Source organism: Aplidium turbinatum, chromosome 2 (assembly GCF_918807975.1).
Source record: "Aplidium turbinatum chromosome 2, kaAplTurb1.1, whole genome shotgun sequence".
NCBI lineage: Eukaryota > Metazoa > Chordata > Ascidiacea > Aplousobranchia > Polyclinidae > Aplidium > Aplidium turbinatum.
In genome coordinates this window covers 35,543,777-35,566,392 of record NC_137473.1, presented here as the reverse complement: position 1 = coordinate 35,566,392, position 22,616 = coordinate 35,543,777, and the positions used below count along the sequence as shown (strand labels likewise).

Here is a 22,616-nt window from a genome sequence, read left to right as displayed (position 1 = left end):
AGTTCTCGCGGCGGCCTCAGCAGTTCTCGCTTCGGCCTCAACTCGTATGGTCTCAGCTCTCACGGCGGCCTCAGCAGCTCTCGCTTCGGCGTCAGCTTGTATCTGGAGCTCCTCTCGTCTTAGCTGCAGGTTAATTTGTGCAACTATCCGTGACGAGCTCACAGACATCCTAGTGCTTACATTTGAGGCGCTATCCTCAGGATGTATGTCAGTATCCAACCTATCTGAGAACTCACTTTCTTTTTGTTCGAAGTTATTTTTTAACGAGTTAAATTCGGGATCTACCCTATCACGAAGTTCTGCCAAAACTGCAGAGTTAAAAATTTTAGTCAAAAGAGCATGGAAATGCCGTAAATCCTCTTCCAAAGTAGAGAACTTAGATCTAAAAATTAACAGTTCCTGCTTATCACTCAAAGAACCTAGGGCTACAGAAAGTTCCCCAATTCGAGTCAAAATATCCCGTCTAAGATGCCGGGCCTCTCGAACTGACTTAGCCTCATCGTTACTGGGTCCCTCCCCAGAATGGCCTGCCCGACCGCAAAGAACATCACAGGCTTAAACTCAGTCGAGTCGACGGCGGTCGAGTCCCTGTCGCCACCGAGTGTAGACATATTAAATGTTGGGGCTCAATTTAACAATTAAAAAAATTAAGTTACACAAACACACAAAATTAAGTCATAGAAAACTTAACTTCAAAGACCGTAAAAATACAAAAAAAGAATTTAAATGCACGATACCGTAGCTGTACGAGTATATGAAGTCCAAAAGTACACAAAACTTGCTTGGATTCTTCGACTTGAATCTTCAAGCACAGATCGATTGTCTTTAATCTTCTTTCTTGCCAATGAATGTCAAAGTTATTTTTCTTCAGTACCAAACTGAGAAGAAATGTCTTTAATTTTCTTTTGCTTCTGTAGACTACCGTACCAACCAACAAGATCTTCTTTTATTATTTTGCTTTAATTTCTTCTTGACCTACCAACCGACAAGAACTCGTCTTTTATTTTTTATGCCTTCAAGTGCTTCTTGGCCTACCAGCTAACAAAAACGTCTTTTATTTTTTTTGGTCACAGCGGTAAACCATAATCTCTTTGTGGGAAAATTGTAACATAAGATTCCCGAATCCGTTCGTCTGAATGTAATGACCGAACAAGAAACACTCCTTTGAAACGTCTATTCAAACTTGTATTTCTGTAAAAATAGCCTCAAAGCTGTCGAAATGGGGTGCAACGCGATACACCACTAAAAACTGTCACTACAGAACAGATTACTTGGATAAAAGAAGGAAAATTTGTCCAGCTAGCAAGCACCAAGCAAACAGTTAAACTTGCGACTGACTTCCAACAAACAATTTTACGAATGACTAGAATAATTTGCGATATCTCAAATGCACGTACACAGTAACTGTGACGCAATAATGAAAGACATTGTCACGCAATTCAAACCCGTGTTCAAAGCGGCTGATGCAATATTTCATCAGGTCTTACGACCGATGGTGCAATATTTGGACATTTTCTAGCAATTTCCATGACGTAGGATGCCAGCTAGGTTAAGTAGACCATAACGGTTTTTATATGACGTTTGATTTGGTGAAAATTGTCGGGAACACTGGCAACGGTCATGAAGCGTAGGGGTCATTCAACCCAGATCTTATATCAGTATATATCACACAGTAGAAGTTAGCATAAAAATTTGACATGCTTATCACATTGAGTTCATACAATTTTTTATATCGGACAAGAATTGACAAAATTATGAGAATTTTAAATTGGTTAGTTACATTTGAAAGCAATTTTTTCCAAAAATTACAATTGGCATCTGAAATTTCACTAACCTATTATTTTTAAATGTATAGCCATAACATAGCAAAACAGTTTAGAAGTGCAAAAAATAAAGTGAATTCACAAATGCTTTAAAAAACAACATTTTAACACTTTCACCAAGTGGTAATTATGTTTTGCTTTATAGGATCACTGGGGTGGAGGCTGACTTGGTGACCTCATAAGGTCTTTCGCTTCCTTCCTCACTCACTTTTATGTAATGTACCAGTGCATTTGGTGTAATATTTTGTGAAAAAACATAAACCAGTGATTGATTGATTAAACCACTCACCATTACAATACTTTCAAAAAGCTACCCAGGTACCCATTCAAAATGCTAACATGAAAACTCAAGTGTACTCAAAACTCAAATTTGCATAATCAGGAACTTTAGTATGATAAAAACAGTAGTTACCAATCTAGTGATATACTTTCAATTCACAACAGAACAGTGGTAATTTATAACAGCACAGAATGGCGTACATGGTTTATTAACTAGGCCTACTCACACAAGATACACTATTATTAGAAACCTGTTGTTAATCATGCTATATTTCACTAAAACATTTTTTTTATTAATTGCTTTATTTTTGGAACATTGTGGTTGTTAAATTTAAGAAGCACAATTATTATGAGCAGCAGTTGCTGTAATCTAACTGTTGAATTAACTTTACTACATGTAATTATTTTTTTCATATGCAAACACCATTGGTCATGCTAAAAACAGCTGTTATTGGAATGGTACATGGGCATGAATGCTGACTTATGTAGATGAAGTTTAATAACTTTATCACATGTTGCAACTACTTCGCAGGAATCACAGCATACATAAGAAAATTACTATGAACTTTACCAAAACGGAGCAATATTTACAGTGCAACACTAGTTAAGAGGTTTCTAGGTAAGGTCTAACACTCTAACAGCTTCATTACTCACTGACAACTGTGCAGTACTCAGAAAGCCTTCATAGGGGACTGGTGCTTAATGAAATGTTGTAATGCTTACTGCACAATAACTACTACCTAGTTAAACTTTTATAACTTCATAAACAACCATCAACCCAGCAGTGTACAGAACAAAGCAGAAATATAATTTATAGTAAACACAGGTCTATCAAGTTATACCTTCATCTTTGCTTGGAATGAAAGAAATGAAATATAAAGCAGCAACGATTTGAAATCACAAACAAAATCCTGGCAACTGTCATAAAATACTTATTATACTGGTATCTAAATATATGCTGGTTACACTTGCCGATAGCTACCTCTGTAAAGTCAGGGATATTTATAATTACGGGATTGTAAATGCTAAAAATGAAATGCTAATTAATCTGTGAGAAATGCTATTTTGTTTACTGTTTACAATTTTTTAGCAGTAAACAAAATATGACTGCAGAAATGGAATAGGCTACAAATAAGACAAACATTTTTATGGCCTACATCTAAAGGCAGGTGAATTGATTATTACACTACTCAATGTCCGCTGTCCGCTTATTACTTGTTGACCTTTGAGGTCAGTTTTTGAATTGTTTGCCTTACTTTTGGTGGTTGTTCTTCAGCTTGTGGCCTGCTGATCACTTTATCTGGTTCTTACCACAGCAATTAAAGACATGGGTAAAGATCGCATTAAATGCTTCATGGTTTCTGGTACATTCAAGGTTTAACATTTGGCTCAACATAACTTTTGAAAAAAAAACTATGCAAAGAGCTTTGAGAAAAACATTCCCTTGTTTGGAACATCTGCAAAACTTTTGCAGCACGTCTGCACCATTGGTAATCATAGTAAACGAATGTACTTCAATGGCAATAATGGCAAAGCAAAGTTTGCTTGGTTCTGACAAACCTCCATGGTCAGCCATTTCAAAGAATTCCTCTTTGAGAGTTTTGTTTATAAATCTGAAATGTTCAAAGCAAGAATGTCGCTAGTTCAAACAAGACATCTTCTTTATGAAATGCTGAATGAAATCTTGGTACATAGCAATGTTACACCATTCTAAAACTAGACTACCAGTTGTAAACCAGTAACATTCACTTTGAAGTTAAGCTTAAGAAAACAAAACACCCTGTAAAACCAAAACGTTAAGCTAAAAGTGCAACAGCCTTAATGCAGCTTATGACACTTTAAAAAAGACTTTTACCTTGCAAGTTATACCAGTAGATGTAGAAAAATACTTTATTGTTAAAAGGGATATCAATAGACCAACCAAACTTTCAGCTAGTCCAGTATTACAAAAAGTATTTTATGTGTCTTGTTTAATTATTGGCAGACTTCAAAATCAATCGTACCTCACTCTTAAAGTTTATGCTAATTGATACCGGGCCTAAATTATCTTCTTAACCCTTTCAGTGCGTGTACCCGGTGTTACCGAGTATAGCAACATGTCGGTGAAATCAGGGGTGCATTCCTAAAATTTTTTTTGGGGGGGCTCTATCACGTAGCTGTGTTGTTATAGACAAAGTATGTATAAGTAATCGGTGTAGGTTTGCCAACAATGTTTACCTTTTTTAAAAGGAAACACTGTTCAGTATGTTTTTACTTCTGAACATCATGTCGAAAAACAACCCATGCTAAAACATAGTTTGAAGTACAGAAAAAGGTAGAAGCAACAAAGCGTAAAAACGTGGTTGAATCCGATATAAAATTATAAGTTTGAAATTTGGCTTGGTTGCTACACTGCAATCTCCTTTGCTTTTTTTTACTGCGTAGGCCTACACTTGAAACTCGATTTGCATGAGCTAATTCCAATCTCTTAACTCAATTGTAAACTTATTTGTATGAGCCAATCCTAAGCACACTTGCAAAAACATCGACTGCAATAGGAAAGTAAGGAAATGCAATTCTTGACATGAGCGCTTGTGGTTGCAGATTTGCTATATAAGAACCAATAAGCTGCCAATGTGACAGTTACACTAAAATCTCATTTAGTTATTAACAAACAGTTTAAAAAACTCCAATTACAGCAAAAGCATATTTCAAGTTGGTGCAAACGAGATTACACAAAACAAATAGCCTGTCTGCCAGGTCTTTGGTTTTATGAGCTAAGTTATAAGCACCACGACAGTCCTTGATTTTAACCAGCAAACAGTTTTTGCACAGATCTGAGTTCATTCAATGTGGACAATATCCACAGCCGACCGATGAGTCTGCAACCACTTCTGAGTTGCCGCAGTGCCATTCCATAAATGAGGAGGTGGTCCATTGATGCTGATGAAAAACAATGCTGAAACAAGTGGTATGGTCAGCCGTGATCGTAGCGGTGTGATGACCAAGTTCATTTGTGAAAATCCACGTTTGGCTTCAGCAGAACTTATAGCAATCATGTTTAGTATTACGTTCTTGAGCAACTTTATCGCATCTAGTATATGACAAGGATTGTCAACATACAATCGAAAATCGGAAATAGGAGTGATGACATGAAATCTCTCCTCTATTTTTCGTAATCTGTGCTCCCCTTCTTGCCATGGAACTTCGACTGCAGCAGGCCACAATTCTAGTACAATAATTTCCAAGCTCTTCACAGAATTTTTATTGTTGGTGTCCACCATCCTGCTTCCAATGTTGTCAACCAAAGCTTGAATAAACCGATTACGATCAAAAGAAGGGTACCGTATAGTCTCTACGTCAAGCTTTGAACTGGTCCAATGTTGTGCCTTTAAAGGAGTAGTTTTTTGTACTTCCGGGACTCAAGTTAACAACTTCATTAAACGAATACTTTCCTTCTTGAATAGCTTTTTTTATTTGAAGTAGAGAATTAACAGTCCATTTGACATGACGATTAGCTACTACGAAGTTGATATTCCCAGTCTGGAGAGTTTCTGACAAAAGTGATAATTGGCGATTGCTATCCGCAGCCGTGGCCGAGTGGTTAGCGCGTTGGGCTCGCAGTCGAGAGCCTGCATGTTCGACTCCAGCCACCCGCACATGCTGTTGTTTCTCTGGGCAAGAAACTTAACGATAATTGCCTCTACCTAGTGATCGATTTCGAGTAATGGGTAGTACCAAATTTAAGTCATAAGTAAAGTAGACAACCGGAAAACAGACATTGCCGTCGGCTGCAGCGTGGGTCAGGTGTATGTCGGAAGGCGTACACCGATGCATAGCGCTCAAGTCCGCTTTCCCGCAATGCAGGATAAAGATAAACAAACAAACATCGCTATCAACTTATGTTCGGGTTTTTTTGCAGTTTTGTTGTGAGAAAGCTGTTAAAGTGTTACTTGCTCAGTCGAAAACTTGTTGTTCAGCTAGAAAAGCTGAAAAATGGAAGCTTGAACGAGCCCCCCGGAGCCCCCCCCCCAGGAATGCAACCCTGGGTGAAATGCGTGTACCCGATAATACCGGGTAGTCAGTTAAAACCTTGAAGCTAGTCATTGACTAGCACGCGCCAGCTTGGCTTGTTTCTATGCACTAAAAGTTATTTGTAGCTGTTTAAAAACGTCAAACTTTAAAATGTCGGGGAGCAATGTGCGAGGTAGTCGATTCAATACGGAGGAAGCGGTAGGTCAGATTTTTGCTGACACAGACAGCGAGGACAATTTTGATATTGCTGATAAGAAGTTTCGTTTCCGCATGTTGACTATGACAGCCCGGGGAGTGATTGGGAATGTGATTTGAATGATTTTTATGATTTACATCTTGACGATAGATCCATGCATGTGTCTCCCGATTATGATGAAGAGGGTGGTCGTCGTCGTCGTGTGAGCCTCTGGGGCCGAGGGTCTATCTTTTTACCACCCCAGATTTACGATGTTCCCGGACTACACTGGAAGGCTACTAGAGAGCAGCCAGTCTTTGGTTTCATCATCCATGACGCGCAGACCTTCCACTCCATTAGATGGCTTGAAGAAGGAACAGTCATTGATGATGTGGTTTGCGGTCTGTTCCTCGGCACCACAGTCACAGGAGGAGGAAGAAGCCATTCTCCATTGGTGCATGGTTGAGCGAAAAAGCCCGACGCCCGTACGAAGACGGTTGAGGCGCACCCATGCCTGTCTTGGTAGCCTTAGGCCGATGGGACGTGTGTCGGCGTCGGGACTGAACGAATAGAGTCTGGTGGCGCTTGACTTCCATTCAGAACTCCATTTATGGTCCGCCCAAGTTTGCCCTGACTGTCCAAGCCAGCCAGGCCTGCATGCAGATAAAGATTGTTTTATGGTTTACCACATCAAATTGGATTATTCTGTAGCTGCACCCAGGGCCGGATTTAGCTGATGGGGGGCCGGGGGCACTTTTAGATCGGGGGGGCCCCGTGCAAATTTTTTTTTAGCTCCGTCAGCGCGAAAAACCACCTCTACGTGTACAGTAGCAGTAATCCAGCACTGCACAGCATTTTGCATAAACTTCAAAGGCCGAAAAAAAAATAACAACAAGAAATTACATTTTTTTCTACGTCTGGGGTCCCTTCAAAAGGGGGGTCCGGGGCACCTGCACCCTCTGCCCCCTCCCTAAATCCGGGCCTGGCTGCAATGTCCAAATTATGCTCTCACCAAACTCAACAGCCTGAAGTTTGTACTGTGAAAGAAAGCAAAAACATTTATTGAAAAGCATTAGCCTATGTGATAGAAGACTACAATCACTATGTAGCCTACAAACTATAACTATTTTTCAATGTATCTTTCATTTTTTACATGGTATTTTATGGTTCTTTTTGTCCGTTTTGTGTATTTTTATCCATTTTCAGTAAACAACAAGACATTCCAACAACATTTCACTAGAAAAAAACTTTTTTTTACAGATTTTCTAAAAATTGAAGCATCTAAAATGGCTGCCAGTCACGTAACAATTTATCTGTGTAAAATTTTAAAATTTTCTTATTTTTATTAGTACAACCTTTTTTTAAATCTAAAACACAAAAGAAATTTTCAAAAAGCTCTAGTAGGAGCTTATTTTTTTCACATTCATTATGAAATGCAAATTTTTTTTATTTATTACTTTTTTTACCAGTTTCATTTTTTAAATGTTATTCAGTAATTGATTTTGTTCGTTTTGTGTATCTTTATCCATATTTAGTAAGCAAAAAGACTTTCTAACTACATTTCATTACAAAAAAAACGTTTTCTTCACAAACTTCACAAAAATGAAAAAATCCAAAATGGCTGCCATGACGTCACGTGACAATCTAACTGCGCAAAACTCTAAAATTTTGCCTGTTTTTATTAGTCCAACCTTTTTTAAAATCTAATACATAAAAGAAATTTTCAAAAAAGCTCTTGTAGTACTTTTTGCACATTCATTTGAAAATGCATATTTTTTCCTAAAAAAGGGCTTAGCACAGGGACTAGACATACCTATAGCAGCGAAAGGGTTAATGGACAAGTAGGCTACACGCAGTAAACTTTAACAACTAAAAAACACATTGTTACTGAAACGCAAAAGTCTATTACCTGTGGGCCCCCTGAAATTCCATCACAAAATAACTACAACACATTTATTTTAAACACACCTTTGTGGGAATTGGGCCCTTCTTGATTTCAAGTATTTAATTACAACCAACCTGTTTTGTTTCAAATACAAATGATTTTACTAATGTTGTCGCAGCCTATTTTAACTTTGATTCAAGATAATATGGTGATTTTTGAGATATTTTGGTACAAGGGCCCAGGCCCGGCATCTCATTGGTATCGGACCTAAATTATCTTCTCAATGGAAGTACACGCAGTAAACTTTAGCAGCTAAAAAACATGACACTGACGCGCAAAAGTCTATTACTTGTGGGCCCCCTGAGATGGTGGGCCCGGGGGCCGGCCCCCCCTTGACACAGCACTGGGAGCAAGTCTTTTAGGCGCTGACAGTTAGACGCTGGTCTAATAGGCGCGCACACTGTGGCGTCTGGATATTTAGGTGCAGAGCAATGTGGCGCCCGGTCATTTAAGTGCTATTCCTAGTAAAGTCTATAGATTGTATCAGCTTGGCAGAAAAGTATATCATGGCTGCCGTGTGTGAAGCTGCTTAAACCGGTAGCCACTTTAACAAGTCGAAATTCTGCCACTGAAATTGACTACAATGCAACCGCCAACCAATCAGAACGTGTTATAAGAGGCTACCGTCCAATTGTAACCCTTCTAGCACTCATCCAGAGAGTTAATGCTTGTTTTGAACTTTATTTGGTAATTACAGAAGAAAAAGAGCAATAGCAGTGGTGAGAATCGAACACGCGTCAATGAAATGACTACTTTCTAGCCCTAACCCTAGTCCCTAACCCCTAAGCCAACCAGCTGACAAAAAATCCATCACTTAATTTGCTTTCTATCATCTTCTTTTCGCCATTTTTTACGTCACTTAAACCGTAGCTTATGATTGGTTGGCGGTTTCATTCTAGTCAATTTCAGTGGCAGAATTTCGACTTGTTAAAGTGGCTACCGCTTAAACCAGCAATGTTTTTCACACAAAATGTTATATTGAACAGAAAAATATATTGTTGTTTTATTGATTTATTATTGTTTTGTTTGTTGTTAATCCAAGTTTGCGTTGGTGAAAGCTTTATCAATAAATTATTCAAGCTTCCGAACATTATTGAGTTCATTTTTAGTTAACTCTTTCGCGACCACGGACGTAGGCTATACACACGCCTTGGGATTTTTGCCATGATGACCAAGGAAGTATCCCTACGTCCAAGGTTAAAAGGTAGCTTATTTCAAGCAAAAAAATGTAAATGATGGCAGATCCATAGTCTTTGCCTGTCCTTTTTTGGCTAATTAAAAAAAAAATATTTTGGCGGTGCAGTTATCAGATGAGGACTTCTTAAAGATGGGGACGCAGTGGATTTTTTTTCTTTCACTCATTGGAATTGGCAGTCAAAACTGACTAGGCAACCCCTTACTTTGGAATTTCTCGATGAAAAAGACTGTAGGCTAAATTACGTAAACTTTTTGCTTAAAATTATAATATAACGTTTTGTGTGAAAAAGCATTGCCGGTGTAAGCAGCTTCACTCACTGAAGCCATGACCCACAACAACGCACACGCATTAACAAAACAATATATTTTCCTGTTCAATATAATATTTTGTGTGAAAAGCATTGCCCTACGCCCCTCCCTGCCAAGCTGATACAATCTACAGACTTCACTAGGAATAGCACTTAAATGACCGGGCGCCACAGTGCTCCGCACCTAAATATCCAGACGCCACAGTGTGCGCGCCTATTAGACCAGCGCCTAACTGTCAGCGCCTAAAAGACGTGGACCCCGATCTAGATGGTACTTCCCGCGGACATCACATGCTGTGACGGCGGACATGTCCGCCGTGAATTTCGAGGCCTGAGCCTACATTATAAAGCTTGGCGATATACAATGGCAGATAGACGCAAACAAACATCAATGCTGACAAACAAACATCAGCATTTTGAATGTAAGCAATCAGTCGGCTGGAAAGTTTGCCCCCCCGGCAATTTTCAAAACCCGGCGCCTATGATCGTAATCACAGGGAGCTATACCTCGCAGTAGCGGTACTAGCCACCCTCCTTACTAACACGGCGGTCCATCGTTTATTGGACATCATTCTGAGATATTCACTTTACAGCATAGAACAACAAGAGATCTGGTTGTTATAACGGAGTGCGGGCCAAACTTAAAGCATTATGCCCTGGATCGTTATACATTCACTGCAGTAACCATGCTCTCGATTTGATTTTGCAAGACGTTGTAAAAAATCAGTTCAAGGTGTTGCAGTTGTAATTCGTGAATCGATCGACTAAACTTTAAACGTAAATCTTTATTCATGTCGCTTTTTAGTTCCGATGAAGTTGCCTGCAATTCGCTAGGTTTGTGTCCTACTCGTTGGTGCGTTCGTGCTGTTAAGTGCTACCCTACCCTGTTGCAATGTCTGACCGACATGACAGAAGATAGTGCAATGAAAGGAGACGCAAGATATTCAGCTTGGTAAAATAAGCACGCATGTTGCGGCTATATTTTGCGATTACTTGCAGCGGTGAAGTTTTTCAGCCTGCAGAAGCCGTCGGAAGACAGTTCCAAAACAAGAAGATCTCTGCTTCTTCAGCTTTGGATCCATCACCATTTTCCGCAAACGGATCAAAAATCTCAAAAAAGATGAATCCGTTTTCATGCTTATGGAAGCAGCGAACGTCTTTGCGTCTGCCAATAACCTAAAGACGTCAAAAGATCTCCAAGTGAGCAAAACTCCAGCAAGATTTCGAAACACAGGAATCGGATGCTTTGTCGTCTGTGGGAGAAGGAGCGTGGAAATGGCTACACATCGAAGCCCTTGATTTGGTTCAAGCTGAGCTTGATCGAAGATACGACCAGGTGGATCTGCTTACAGCAGCCAACAAAGAGAAGGTCCTTCTGAGCTGTGCAAACGGTAAGAAAAGATCGCCTAAAAATGGAACTTACCTTGCTCAGCGATGTTGCAAGTGGAAAAACTGCAAACTCCGTTCAAACGGTTGCTGAGATACTATCGCAACTAAACCCACGAACACTAGGTCTTTTCAAAGAAACTTGAAAATTCGTGGAGCTCTTCCTTTGCCCGGTTTCAGCTGCATCATCAGAACGTTGTTTTTCTGCTCTAAGACGCCTGAAAACGTGGTTGAGAAGCTCAATGACACAAAAAAGACTTACTCATCTTGCGTTGATGCATGTCCAGCAAAACATTTTGAACACTGTCGATGTCAAAAAACTCATGACACAGTTCATAGAGAAAAACCTGAGCGAAAAGCAATCTTCGGAAGCGTGTGAGAACTCATTTTCACAAACTGTCGTTTACATATCACTTAACACACCGGAAGGGACTTATACTTTCTAGTTTGTTTTCATTTTATTTTCCTGAACAGCTGCTTTGTTGTTGCCGTTCTTCGTTTCTTACAACTTACAATGTGTGTGTTTTGGCGTCGTTTTTCACACCGGAAGGGACCCATAGGCTACCAGTTGTAAATGTTGTCCTTCATAAGGGGGGGGGGGGGGGTCTGGGGTGCTTCGCCCCCCAGAACACTACGGCAGTTTTAGCCCCCCTAGAGAAAAATAGTTCCCGCGCCCACTGCAAAATCAAAACGCCCCCTGGGGGGTGGTACCGCCCCCGTTAAGAACCACTGCACTAGAACAAGAAAGGGGTCGTAATCCATTCTTTTTAATCTTCGGCAACTGAATTTAGCATTTGGTTGTTCTATCGCTATAAAAGTTTCGGTAGCTTCATGTAATTGCAATAGCTTAACTTTTAAACCGTGTTGATAAACATTGTGATAATAATAAAGTTTTTATCAGAAAATAGGCTATAGCCTGCCTCTAACAACGGAGGTGTCGAAATCTACACCAGCTGCGATTTGGTAACATTATAGGGTGACTTACTAATAGATGTGAAACTCAGCGGTGCGTAACAATGTTTGAAGGCTTACGGCGTAGTTATGGCTGTATGCATTTACTTGAAACCTGGCAGAGCAAAATAACTTTATTTTTGATATGTTTTTTGAGGGGTTTTGTTAAAATACAACTTCCTTTGTTTTTAAGTTGACGTATGGATTGCTTGTTATGACTTCATCGTTTTCGTTCCGCATGGGCGATATCAGTAAGATTCTGGGGATTGGAAAGAAATTACAGTAACTGTCTGGCATGCAAAAAATGGGGTAGGCAATTTAACGTGTTGGAGAACAACTACACGCCCAGTCAAGCTAGTGAAAGAGGGAAGCCCAATTACGGATCAAAAGATACGATGCCTGGAATGTTCAAACTAAATGTATGACAAAGTCTAATTTGAAATTCTTGTGTTGCAGATCGCGATTTCGGGTATTGAACCTTCTTCAGTACAACTTTATAAACAGCATCATCATCATCATTTTCAGCCTGTGAGAGCCCACTGCAGAGCGTAAGCCTTCCCCTTTTCATGCCAATTTACATGATTATATGCTAGTTGGTACCAATTGGTTGTATTGCATTGTTTGTCAATGTCGTCCCTCCATCTCACTTTTGGTTTTCCTTTCTTTCTTTTGGTTTCTCGTGGTGTCCATGTTGTTAATTTTTTAGTCCATCATAAACAGCAAAGTACAACAAAATTTACAACAGTTCACTTTAGAAAATGACAAAAAATGTTATCAGGGATGTTATGTGGTTGCCAAGAAAAGAAACGCATAACAACTTTAGTCTTTTTCTAAAGTGAACTGCTGTAAATTTTACTGTACTATACTGTTTAAAAAGTTTCGGAAACTTTCCACACAACCGGCTCCCAATACAGCCTACTGTAATAGAAAGATGAAGCAGACAACAGTAGTTCGCAATGATTGTTTGGTTCATCATCATCCAAATTCGCTTTTATCCCCACTATGGTGGGGACAAAACCGAATTTGGATAATGTTTCATACTGGTGTAAGTTCGTATTTCCGCAGGTGAATTAATTTATGGCCTACAATCCAGCACACAGAATCGTCTCAGATATGAGAGCTATATGTATGAAGCTAAAAACTACGCATTGCTAACCAAGATTAATGAAACTTGCAGAGAAGATGCAGCACCAAGTATCGCATTAATAATAATATGTAATTGAATGTATAATTATAAGCTACCTTTTTTCAGAATTAAGGTCTCTTTTTGTGACCCATGCAATAAAAAAAGGTTCGCCATCCCTGGCCTACACGGTACAGTTGAAACTCAGTTTCGAAGCTCTCAATCAAGTTACATACGGTACATCACTTTGTGAGCTAGATGTTACACAAAAATATGTCGGGCAGTGGTCGAAGGTTCGCTAAAGTGGTCGTCACACTGCTCACCAGTCTTGATTTCAGTGCACTAAACGAAACTAACAAAGTACGGAAGTTTTATAAAAAAATACATGCATGCACATCAGAGAAAAATCAGTTTCTAAATATAAAGGATGGAACATAACACCAGATAATATGAAACGGCATTCACACTTTCAACTACTATTTAGTTCAAAAACTAAGCATGTCAAGTCAAGCCCTGCTTTCTAAAAAAAAAGCGGTCGTAGTGCAAAAAGATTGCTATAGGCATTAGGCATACAAACGGCACTCAAATTTAAAATCAACCTATAAATTGTCATCAAACAGACTACAGAACACACTTTTCAGCATTTGTGCACCAAATAATGCCAAGCAACTCTGTTAGTCTTCAATGTGTTGCCGCCATCATAGCACCATCTCACGATATGATAATTTGAATATCGACTATCAAAAATTTCGACTTTAAATACAGCTGTTCAACAAAAATATACAATGATACAGTGGCTTTCTAAAGCTGTAACTGGGATTCAGCTACAACACTAATTCAAAGCAATTGCGAAGACATGATGGCGGAACAAATAACTGTTGAAAATACCATTTCATTCTTCAACTCACTTGGAGTGAAAGTTACATAAAAACACACTTAAACATTAACAAATTAATAGATGTGCGAGAAATACTGAAAAAATGAAGCAAGATTTTTGCACAAATTAGTGCAAACAAAAATGTTTACGACAAGTACGTTTGTTGGTAAGTTTCAAGAAAGTGAGGAAATAAAAAGTAGGACCATACAACAAATGTGTAGGAGTAACATATAATCACAAAAAAGATACAAAAACACGATAGGCAATTTCAGATACTGAATAAGCAACTACAGTACATTGCTTTACGAAAAAGTTATGTAAACTTGTTTGAAAAATGCTTAATAAAATTACTTTCAAGCTAAATTTTTTTGTAAAAATGTTTCTGTCCACAAAATACAATCGCAAGCAACCTTAGCTGCTTAACATTAACCAAGTTGTGCCATTCAGGCCCTGGTACTTTGCAGTCATTTCACTGAGATGGTCAAACGCAAAACAGTGTTGCCTAGTGAGTTTGTACCAGAGCTGTAATACTGAGTAATTTCAACGACGACTTCTACACTGATATTAACTGATAGCAACTTATCTCTCTACCAAAGCTAGACTTTTACACTGTCTTGCAAACCAACCACCCACCTCAACGGTCACTAGGAATTGCCTGCTGAAATTTCACTTTTCGAAAATCGGTACTTTATATATTTTCAATAAGCCTGTAATGTTCCTACAAATTTCGTGGTGCAAATCGGAAAACCTATCCATCATTTTCAACGGAATAAAAGAAATCTCTCCGTCGTGTAATCAAACACTGGTCTCCCGCGTGACAGGGAAACTTACCACGAGCAGCGTTGACCTAAAAAGAGATGATTTTAGGGTTAGGGCTAGTAACCCGTAACCTATCCCTTTCTTTTTTAAAAGAAACTTTTAAATAATATGTTTTAATTTTTAGTGGTATTATTTCGAAAGTTGCTTCTCGGTGAGGAACGTGTGGCCTACTTGAAAAACAAAATCTTCTTTCTTAGTTGTTATTCTTTAGAATAGCAACCATTGGCGAATTCATTCAAAATTTAGGAATAATGTTAGCAACGGCATCGAGATCTAGCTTTCTTCCGCTCTCGTTCTAAAGCAACTACATCAGGATATTCGTCGACCTTCACGTAATCCGTCAGCAAGACCTGACGAACCAATGATATGAACGCTGCGTCAATGTTGGTGTTCTTCTTAGCCGAACACTCGAAGTAAGGTGTTCTATTTCTGACTTGACACCATGCTTCTGCTTCATACGCTTCTACCTGAAAAATGTGGTAACCTTTAAAGTTGAAGTCACAACCGATGAAACATCTTAACCAAGGGCACCTTTTTGGTGCTTATATCAGTCATTTTTACAACAATCGTTCGTTGTTTGGTTTACATGTGCAATTTTTTAGCAACACATTAACTGTTTTTCACATTGACTCCACATCTGCAGCAGTGGCGTGGCCAGCACAAAATTTTCAGGGGGGCCAAACATTTTGACCAAGCGCTTAACAATACTTCGTTTGGGGCACCTTCTATCCAAGCAAATTACAACAAAACATGCAAAATGGGGAAACTAACCTGGTATTTAAAAGCTGAGTCGATAGCCTTTATTACCATAAAATTCACTTTTCCAAACATTTTATTATTTGAAACATAGTAGATATTTCATAATATAAATGTTAACGACCTATTTAAGCCTGATGCTGCGAGTTCGCTACTACCACAGCGATCTCGCAGTGTCAGGCTAAAACAGGTCGTTAATATCTACTGAATATAGTAAAGTGTTGTAAATTTACGTTTATTTACTGTATATCTGTTTCTACATTATGGTTTCTCTGCTCGGCGCGCTTTACGTTGATTCCTTTTCTGTTCGCGCCTCTCGGCTCACTCAGTCTCAACAAGCCCGTTTGCATAAGAGCTTTTTTTAAAAGATTCTGAATATTGAATATAGCCAAGGCAGTGTGCAAGTCCGGTAATATTTGTACAAGCTCTGTTTGAGTGTTTTTTTCAACCATATTTAAAATTGGAAGTGTGAAACGGTAAGAAAACCATGCACTTCCAATCCCAACGCAACAAAGTCACTCTGCAACTATATGCGAAAAGCTTGCACCAATTGATTATTCGACTTTGTGCTTTCGAGCAATGACTTATATTCCGGAATGTGATACAAGATCGTTGCTGCTGTGCATCCAAGCTTCCCGAATCTCCTCTCCTTGAACTGGCTATGCTTCTTCGATTTTCCAGATTCAACGACCTTGTCAAACAATTCGAATTGTGATGACTTATGACCATCATTAATGATGGCGTTCACGGGGGAGCTGCGGATATATTATTGGTTCGACACGGGCGTGGATGAGTCTCTCGAGGATCTTGAAGGGGATGCAGAGCAGTGAGATTGGACGGTAGCTCTTCGGGTCTCCTGGGGGCTTCTTCGGCTTAGGAACTGCAACCACAAGGGCTCTTCTCCAGATTCTGGGAAATCTCAAGTGGCGCAAACAGCAGGAAAGGAAGTCTTTTAACCAGGACTTTAAGGAGGCAGCAGCATGGAGTATCAACTCCGGGCATAGGTGGTCAGGGCCCGGGGCTTTACCTGGCTTTATGTGCTGGAGAGCGGCAAAAAATTCTTCCGGGGTGAACTCACCCGAGATGTTGTCCCCGTCTGGGGTTGTTACCCTCCAGAGGTCCGTCATTTCTTGCAAGACGGATCCATCTGATTCACGATTTCTCGATTTGTATTTCCCATTCTCTACAAGTTGTGAGGCGATGGAATTTGCTGAAATGGGACATTGTTGACGAGAGGCACGTGATCTGCCAGTTAGGTTGTTCAGTGTACTCCATGCTATGTGGCTGGAGTGCGTGAAGTCGATTGATTCAACGGCTTCTGTCCAGCGCTCCTTCCTCTTTGAGTCCAGCCTTGCCAGCAGAGCTGTGGCTGAACTGTTGGTGTCATTGCCCTGAGAGGCGTGGAGGAAGTCGGAGTAGAGGCTTTCGCACTCCTTATCCCAGCACGGTATGTAGGTCTTTCGTCGGCCGCGGGGAATGGATTGCATCACAAAACATCATTCACTGCCAGTTTAGATAGAGCTTCCAAAGCAGCAAATACAACACTCTTGCTGGAGGGAAGAAATGATGTTAATGTGGGTATATATGTGAGCAATAAAATCTTCCGCATGTGGAGTTTTTGCTCGTATTCCAACATTACATTTAAATTACCATGATCGAAGAATTTGCAAGTATGACTGACGCAAAGCAAATGCAAAGGTATATGGTTTGACCCTAGCGTAGCTGCAATGGTTTCCTCGATGCCAAGATTTTTGCTGACATAATCTGTCTTTATTGAAGTACCGTAACTTTTTCCCATAGATCAATTGGTGAAACATTTCTATTGCTTGCCAAACACAATCGATGTAACTGCTCCACAAGTAATCTTGTGATATTTTCTCTGGTTCCCACCGCAAAAGATAGAGGTCTTAATCGAAATGGTTTATCACCACTGAACTTCATTATTATGGATGTCCATTCTCCTGTAATTCTTCTTCCTGTGGTACTATCATAATGTATTGTTATTGTTTCTTCGTCATGCGCATCCAATATTGCAAGGGCACAATTTTTCTTGCTTTGAATCGCTTGTAAATGTTTTATACCATCAATGACTCGTAGAGCAGGCAATACATGCTTGTAGGATTCATAGTCCGTTGATAGACGAGATGTTTTTGACATAGTTCCATCTGTTGGAGGCAATATCCTGGAACATCATCGACCTTGAAGTAATATGTAATTATGTATGGTTGTAAAAAGTCATTGAGATGGTTTTGAAAGCTTGTCGTGATTGCTTAAATGTGATGCTTGCTTTGCTACATGTGGTTGCAAGTACCGATTTAATATCTGAAGTGAAATTGCGAACTTTGCATATGTACTTTTCTCAAGATTGCATTTGGCTTTTGGCCTGAAATCTAGGATTTTTCATAGTGTGCAATCCGAAACATTGTTTTCGCCGGCACTGCCTGGAAAATAACTCAAATGACTTAGTTGAGGTAAACAATCAGCTGAGCATACTGATTACTGAATAACTTGAAGGTGTCACCAATTGACTTTGAGATACGCCATACGTATAGCCTACCCCTAATTAAATTTACCTTTCTGGGCAAGTCAACTTTGTTGCCAATCAATATGCATGGAAATGTACTGGGACGATCGATTTTTGCCGCCAGCAGGAATTCCCGCCTCCAGGTATCCAAATTCGCAAATGTTTCAGGAGCTGTTACATCATAAACCAACACGCAACAATCAGCTTTGCGATAGAAACTGCTTCCCAAGGATTTGAATCTCTCCTGGCCGACTGTGTCCATAAACTAGAAAGAAAAAAGTACAAAAGACGTCATCACACTTAACATTGCAATAATTCATGGCCAGTACTGCATTAGTTCGTGATAAGAGTAAGAATTATTTTAAGTTTAGTTTCAAATGGTTTAAATTGAAAGAGGTGTTTAGTTCACCTATCTATACCAACATCACAAACAAGTCGTGTACAGAATGAAAACAGGAAGTAAAATGAGCCAAAATTAATTAATTTTACAGCAATAAAAACCATGCAAAACTTACATTTGTACTATCTTTGAGTTCAGTTTTGTTGCCTTAATGTTAATTACTGTGCAAAGTTAATCAAAAACCTAAAAATAGGCAATGCATATTTTTGCATCATTAATGAAAACATAAGTGGTGTTGGAGTTTAACTGTATCACTCCCTAACAAATCAGAATAAAAAAAAAGTCAAACCTGCTGCTATTTCACATATACTTTAAAATTTTTTATTCATTCACAAATTATATGGCATCTTGAGCTTTTTTCTCTCGCGATAAAATATACAATGTGTTTGATTAAAAACAACACTGTTCGTTTGTTGCAATTTTTGTTCCCTTTTCAATCCAAAGTTCATATAACATACTCGTAGCTTGACAGGTTCTTCATCAACAACCAAACATCTTGAATAAATATCAAATTGAAGTGAAGTTCTGTAATCTCCAGCAAAGTTTTTGTTGACATATCGATCCAAAAGTGCGGTTTTCCCAACACTGAAACATGAAGTTTAAGATGCTATGGTAAAAAGTGTAATTTTAAGAAATTTAGCTATTTATTAAGAACATACAGTACATTTTACCAATTAGGCCTACTGTAGCAGCTATGGCCATATGATGACAAAAAAGAGTCATGTATTAATTGTAAAATATATATATATATATCTGATTTGACATCTCTTAAAACAATATTAATTTGTTTTTTTGTAAAACTGAAACTTTATCTATCAATATGAATCAAAGGGAGAAAATGGAAATTCAAGGAAGCCAAAAAAATTAGTTACAACTAGACTAACTAGTATAGCATGCATCAGTAGCCTATCACACAACTTTTTAAAAGTTTATCACCCTTTTCCTACTTACAACACAAATATCAACTTTAAAAGTTTGATGGTACAATGTACTAGGGTGGTCCTTAAAAACTTTCTTTTTTAATTTTGTTGGTGCCAGGTATTTAAAGAGTTTCATTTGAAGAAAAAAATATCACATGCAAAATAATTAAAAAAATGCTCATGTTTAGGAATAGCCCTTCATTTTTCTGTAGAGGGGGGGGGGCAAATGGTGCCTAAGTCCATAACTCATGAAGCACAACTGGCAAAAGTTCATTTAAGTATCAAAAGATGGTAAACAAACCATGTGTAGTAAACAAACCATGCAAGTGAGGTGGGGAGGTCACCTGTCCCAATCATTTAATGTGTCCAATGGAGTCAGACAAGGTGGGGTGTTAAGCCCCTACCTTTTTGCAGTATATATTGATCAGCTTTCTTATGAGCTCAATAAAACAAAAGTTGGTTGCTATGTTGGCAACTCTTGTCTAAATCATATTATGTTTGCTGATGACATTTGCTGCATCTCGCCTAGTTTGTGTGGCTTACAAAATTTGTTAGATGTTTGCCACAAGTATGCTGTTGAACCTGAAATTACTTTCAATTCTAAAAAGTCATTTGCTGTCAATTCTTGCTACAAATCGGCCGAGAAACATATTGGTAGGCTATGTTACTTTCTCCAAAAAACTTTTATTTTTCACGTGCTCCTCTGCTACATCTAGGTAAATCTGAAATTGTGTTCACGGACTCTGTAAAATACCTGGGTGTATTTATTGAGAGTTCTCTCTCAGATGAAAATGATATTTCAAGGCAGGTACGCTCTCAGTACTGTGCTGCAAATAATGCAATATTTCACTTCGCTAAATGCTCACCCGCTGTAAAAAACATTGTATTTCGCTCTTATTGTATGTCCTTTTACGCATCCCAGTTGTGGAACAAGTTTAGATCTTCTAGTATAAATCGATTACATGTTGCTTACAATGATTCTTTTAGAATATTGCACAACTTGCCTCGTTATGTCACTTATGTTAGTGCCCGTGAATATCAAGTGATGTATAATATAACGTTTGATGCTTTATTGAGGAAAAACATGTTTTCGTTTATCAACCGTTGCATTCACTCCTCAAATCGCTTTATATCAGACCTGATGTCATCTGATTGTTTTTATCGTTCTGAATACTTTCAATTCTTCCAACGCTCATTGTATATAAATTTGTAACAGTAGATAGCCCATTTAGTGAAATGTTAAATCGACGGCATCCAAAGTGGCTCTCTGTGACCTTTGTGCATTTGCAGTTTGTGTATTATTTTGTTGTTTTTGTTTTTAGATATAGACAACTTCGTCTGACGCAAATAAACAATAAAATAATAATAATAATATTCGTTCAGCTAACTACAGTACAGGAGCCTACCACTGCTACAGTTGCTGCTTGTTAGTGTGAAGTTAATCATGCCATTAAAGTGCTGTGTTCCACTGTGTAAAGGAAACTATGATTCAAGCTTATCAAAATTATCAGTCTATAGGTTTCCGAAAAATGAGCTGGAACGTCTTAAATGGATTAAAGTTATCCCACGAGCAAACTTGAATGTGACGAAGCATACAGTTGTGTGCAGAAAGCACTGGCCTAGTGATGCTAAATTTGCTTCAGTGCTATATATTTGAGTAAAAAACTAGAGTTTATTTCAATGATTGTTAAAGTCTGAAAAGTGTAAAAATATACTAGGAAGCATAATTATACTGTAGCTGCAAATGCACATACACCAAGTGAGTTAGAAAAATCGAAGTATACGTTGGAGCATATGAGGTTAACTTCACATATTCGTTGATTTTCAAGCAAGGTAGATTAGATCCAACAATAACGTTATGTTGATGATAATTGTGCCTTGTTAATGAATATTGATGTTTGTGTGCTACCGCTGTCAACAGCATTTATTTTTGGCTGGTTCTCAACTGATAATTATTGTAAAATCATTCAGTTATGAGATGCGTTCTTTTGCCTGATGAAGTGTGGTTTATGTACAAGAAAGCTTAGTAGAAAGGCCACATTACACTTCAGCTTGTGTGCAACTCAGTGCTGCTTGGTTTTGCTTCAAGATATCAAATTATCCGAGATAAACGCCAGACAGCAAAATCCTGACAATCAGCCTCCAGTCCAGACAGCAGCATGAACGTTGTCAAGACCTCTTATATAGGCCACCATGGTTTAAACAGTCCAAGCGGACAGCAACACTAAAATACTGTAACTTAACATAAAATTCCAACACAATTTTTATTCCATCTTAAAGTTTTTTACAATTTTACAAGCCATGATAAATATATTAACATTACTAAAATATAGTTTAAATTTAAAGTAAAATTTAGTTGAAATGCAATGTGTTTGGTGCAATAGTGTAAAATGAATGAGTACTGGGTAGTGGACCAGTGGTGTTCAAAACAAAGATATGGAAAAAATCTCATTTTAACACAAACTTTTGAGAGCTATGAGCTTTATGATATGAGCTGTCGTGTTGATTTGCCAGAAACTTTTTTGTAAATCTATAAGGTTATTCCATGGCTGAAACCACATTTTAATGGTTAAAACCACAGTGATGTGTTGACGAACATACACATAAGATGGATGTACTGATTGCCTTTTACTTAAATATAGACAAATAAAACCTAACAACCAGACGGCATTTAACATAACATGAAAATAAACTACAAACGTTTTCAGCCATGTTAGCCCCTCTTCATGTAACCAACTGACTGATTTTCTTCATAAATTGAAATTACAAATACTGACCTGAGACATACACAAAAATTAAAACGCATAAGAATGAAGCGGCAAGGCCTGGAGAAACAAAATCACATGACACAGTTTGCTGCAGGTGCCTCCTATCTGCTAAATGTCTTCATGTAATTTTACTGTCATTTATTTAGGCTATGTTTTTTCCCAGGCAATTAAGTGTTATATATAGCCTATATGTGATTTTGTTTCCTCTGCCTTGCCATTTCATTCTTATGGATTGTTAGGTTTTATTAGTCTATGGTTAAAAAAAATCACCTCTCTATAAAATTGTTTTACTTCATTGACATATTATTAGCTTTTTCCGATATTATTGAAATATTGTGCAATTAAACACCA

The 22,616-nt window shown here is 38.4% G+C and overlaps 1 protein-coding gene across 1 annotated transcript in view; it reads right to left on the bottom strand.

The window, feature by feature from the left end:
* Positions 1-12,861: 12,861 nt before the first annotated feature.
* Positions 12,862-22,616, bottom strand: part of LOC145764795 (ras-related protein rab7-like) — a 29,106-nt gene continuing 19,351 nt past the window's right edge. The window contains exons 2-4 of the mRNA XM_082576471.1: positions 19,036-19,162; positions 18,227-18,442; positions 12,862-15,364 (exon numbers count right to left, since the gene is read on the bottom strand). Coding sequence (XP_082432597.1) covers positions 15,152-15,364; positions 18,227-18,442; positions 19,036-19,162 — 556 coding nt within the window. The 3' untranslated portion in view covers positions 12,862-15,151. The remainder of the gene's footprint in view (positions 15,365-18,226; positions 18,443-19,035; positions 19,163-22,616) is intronic.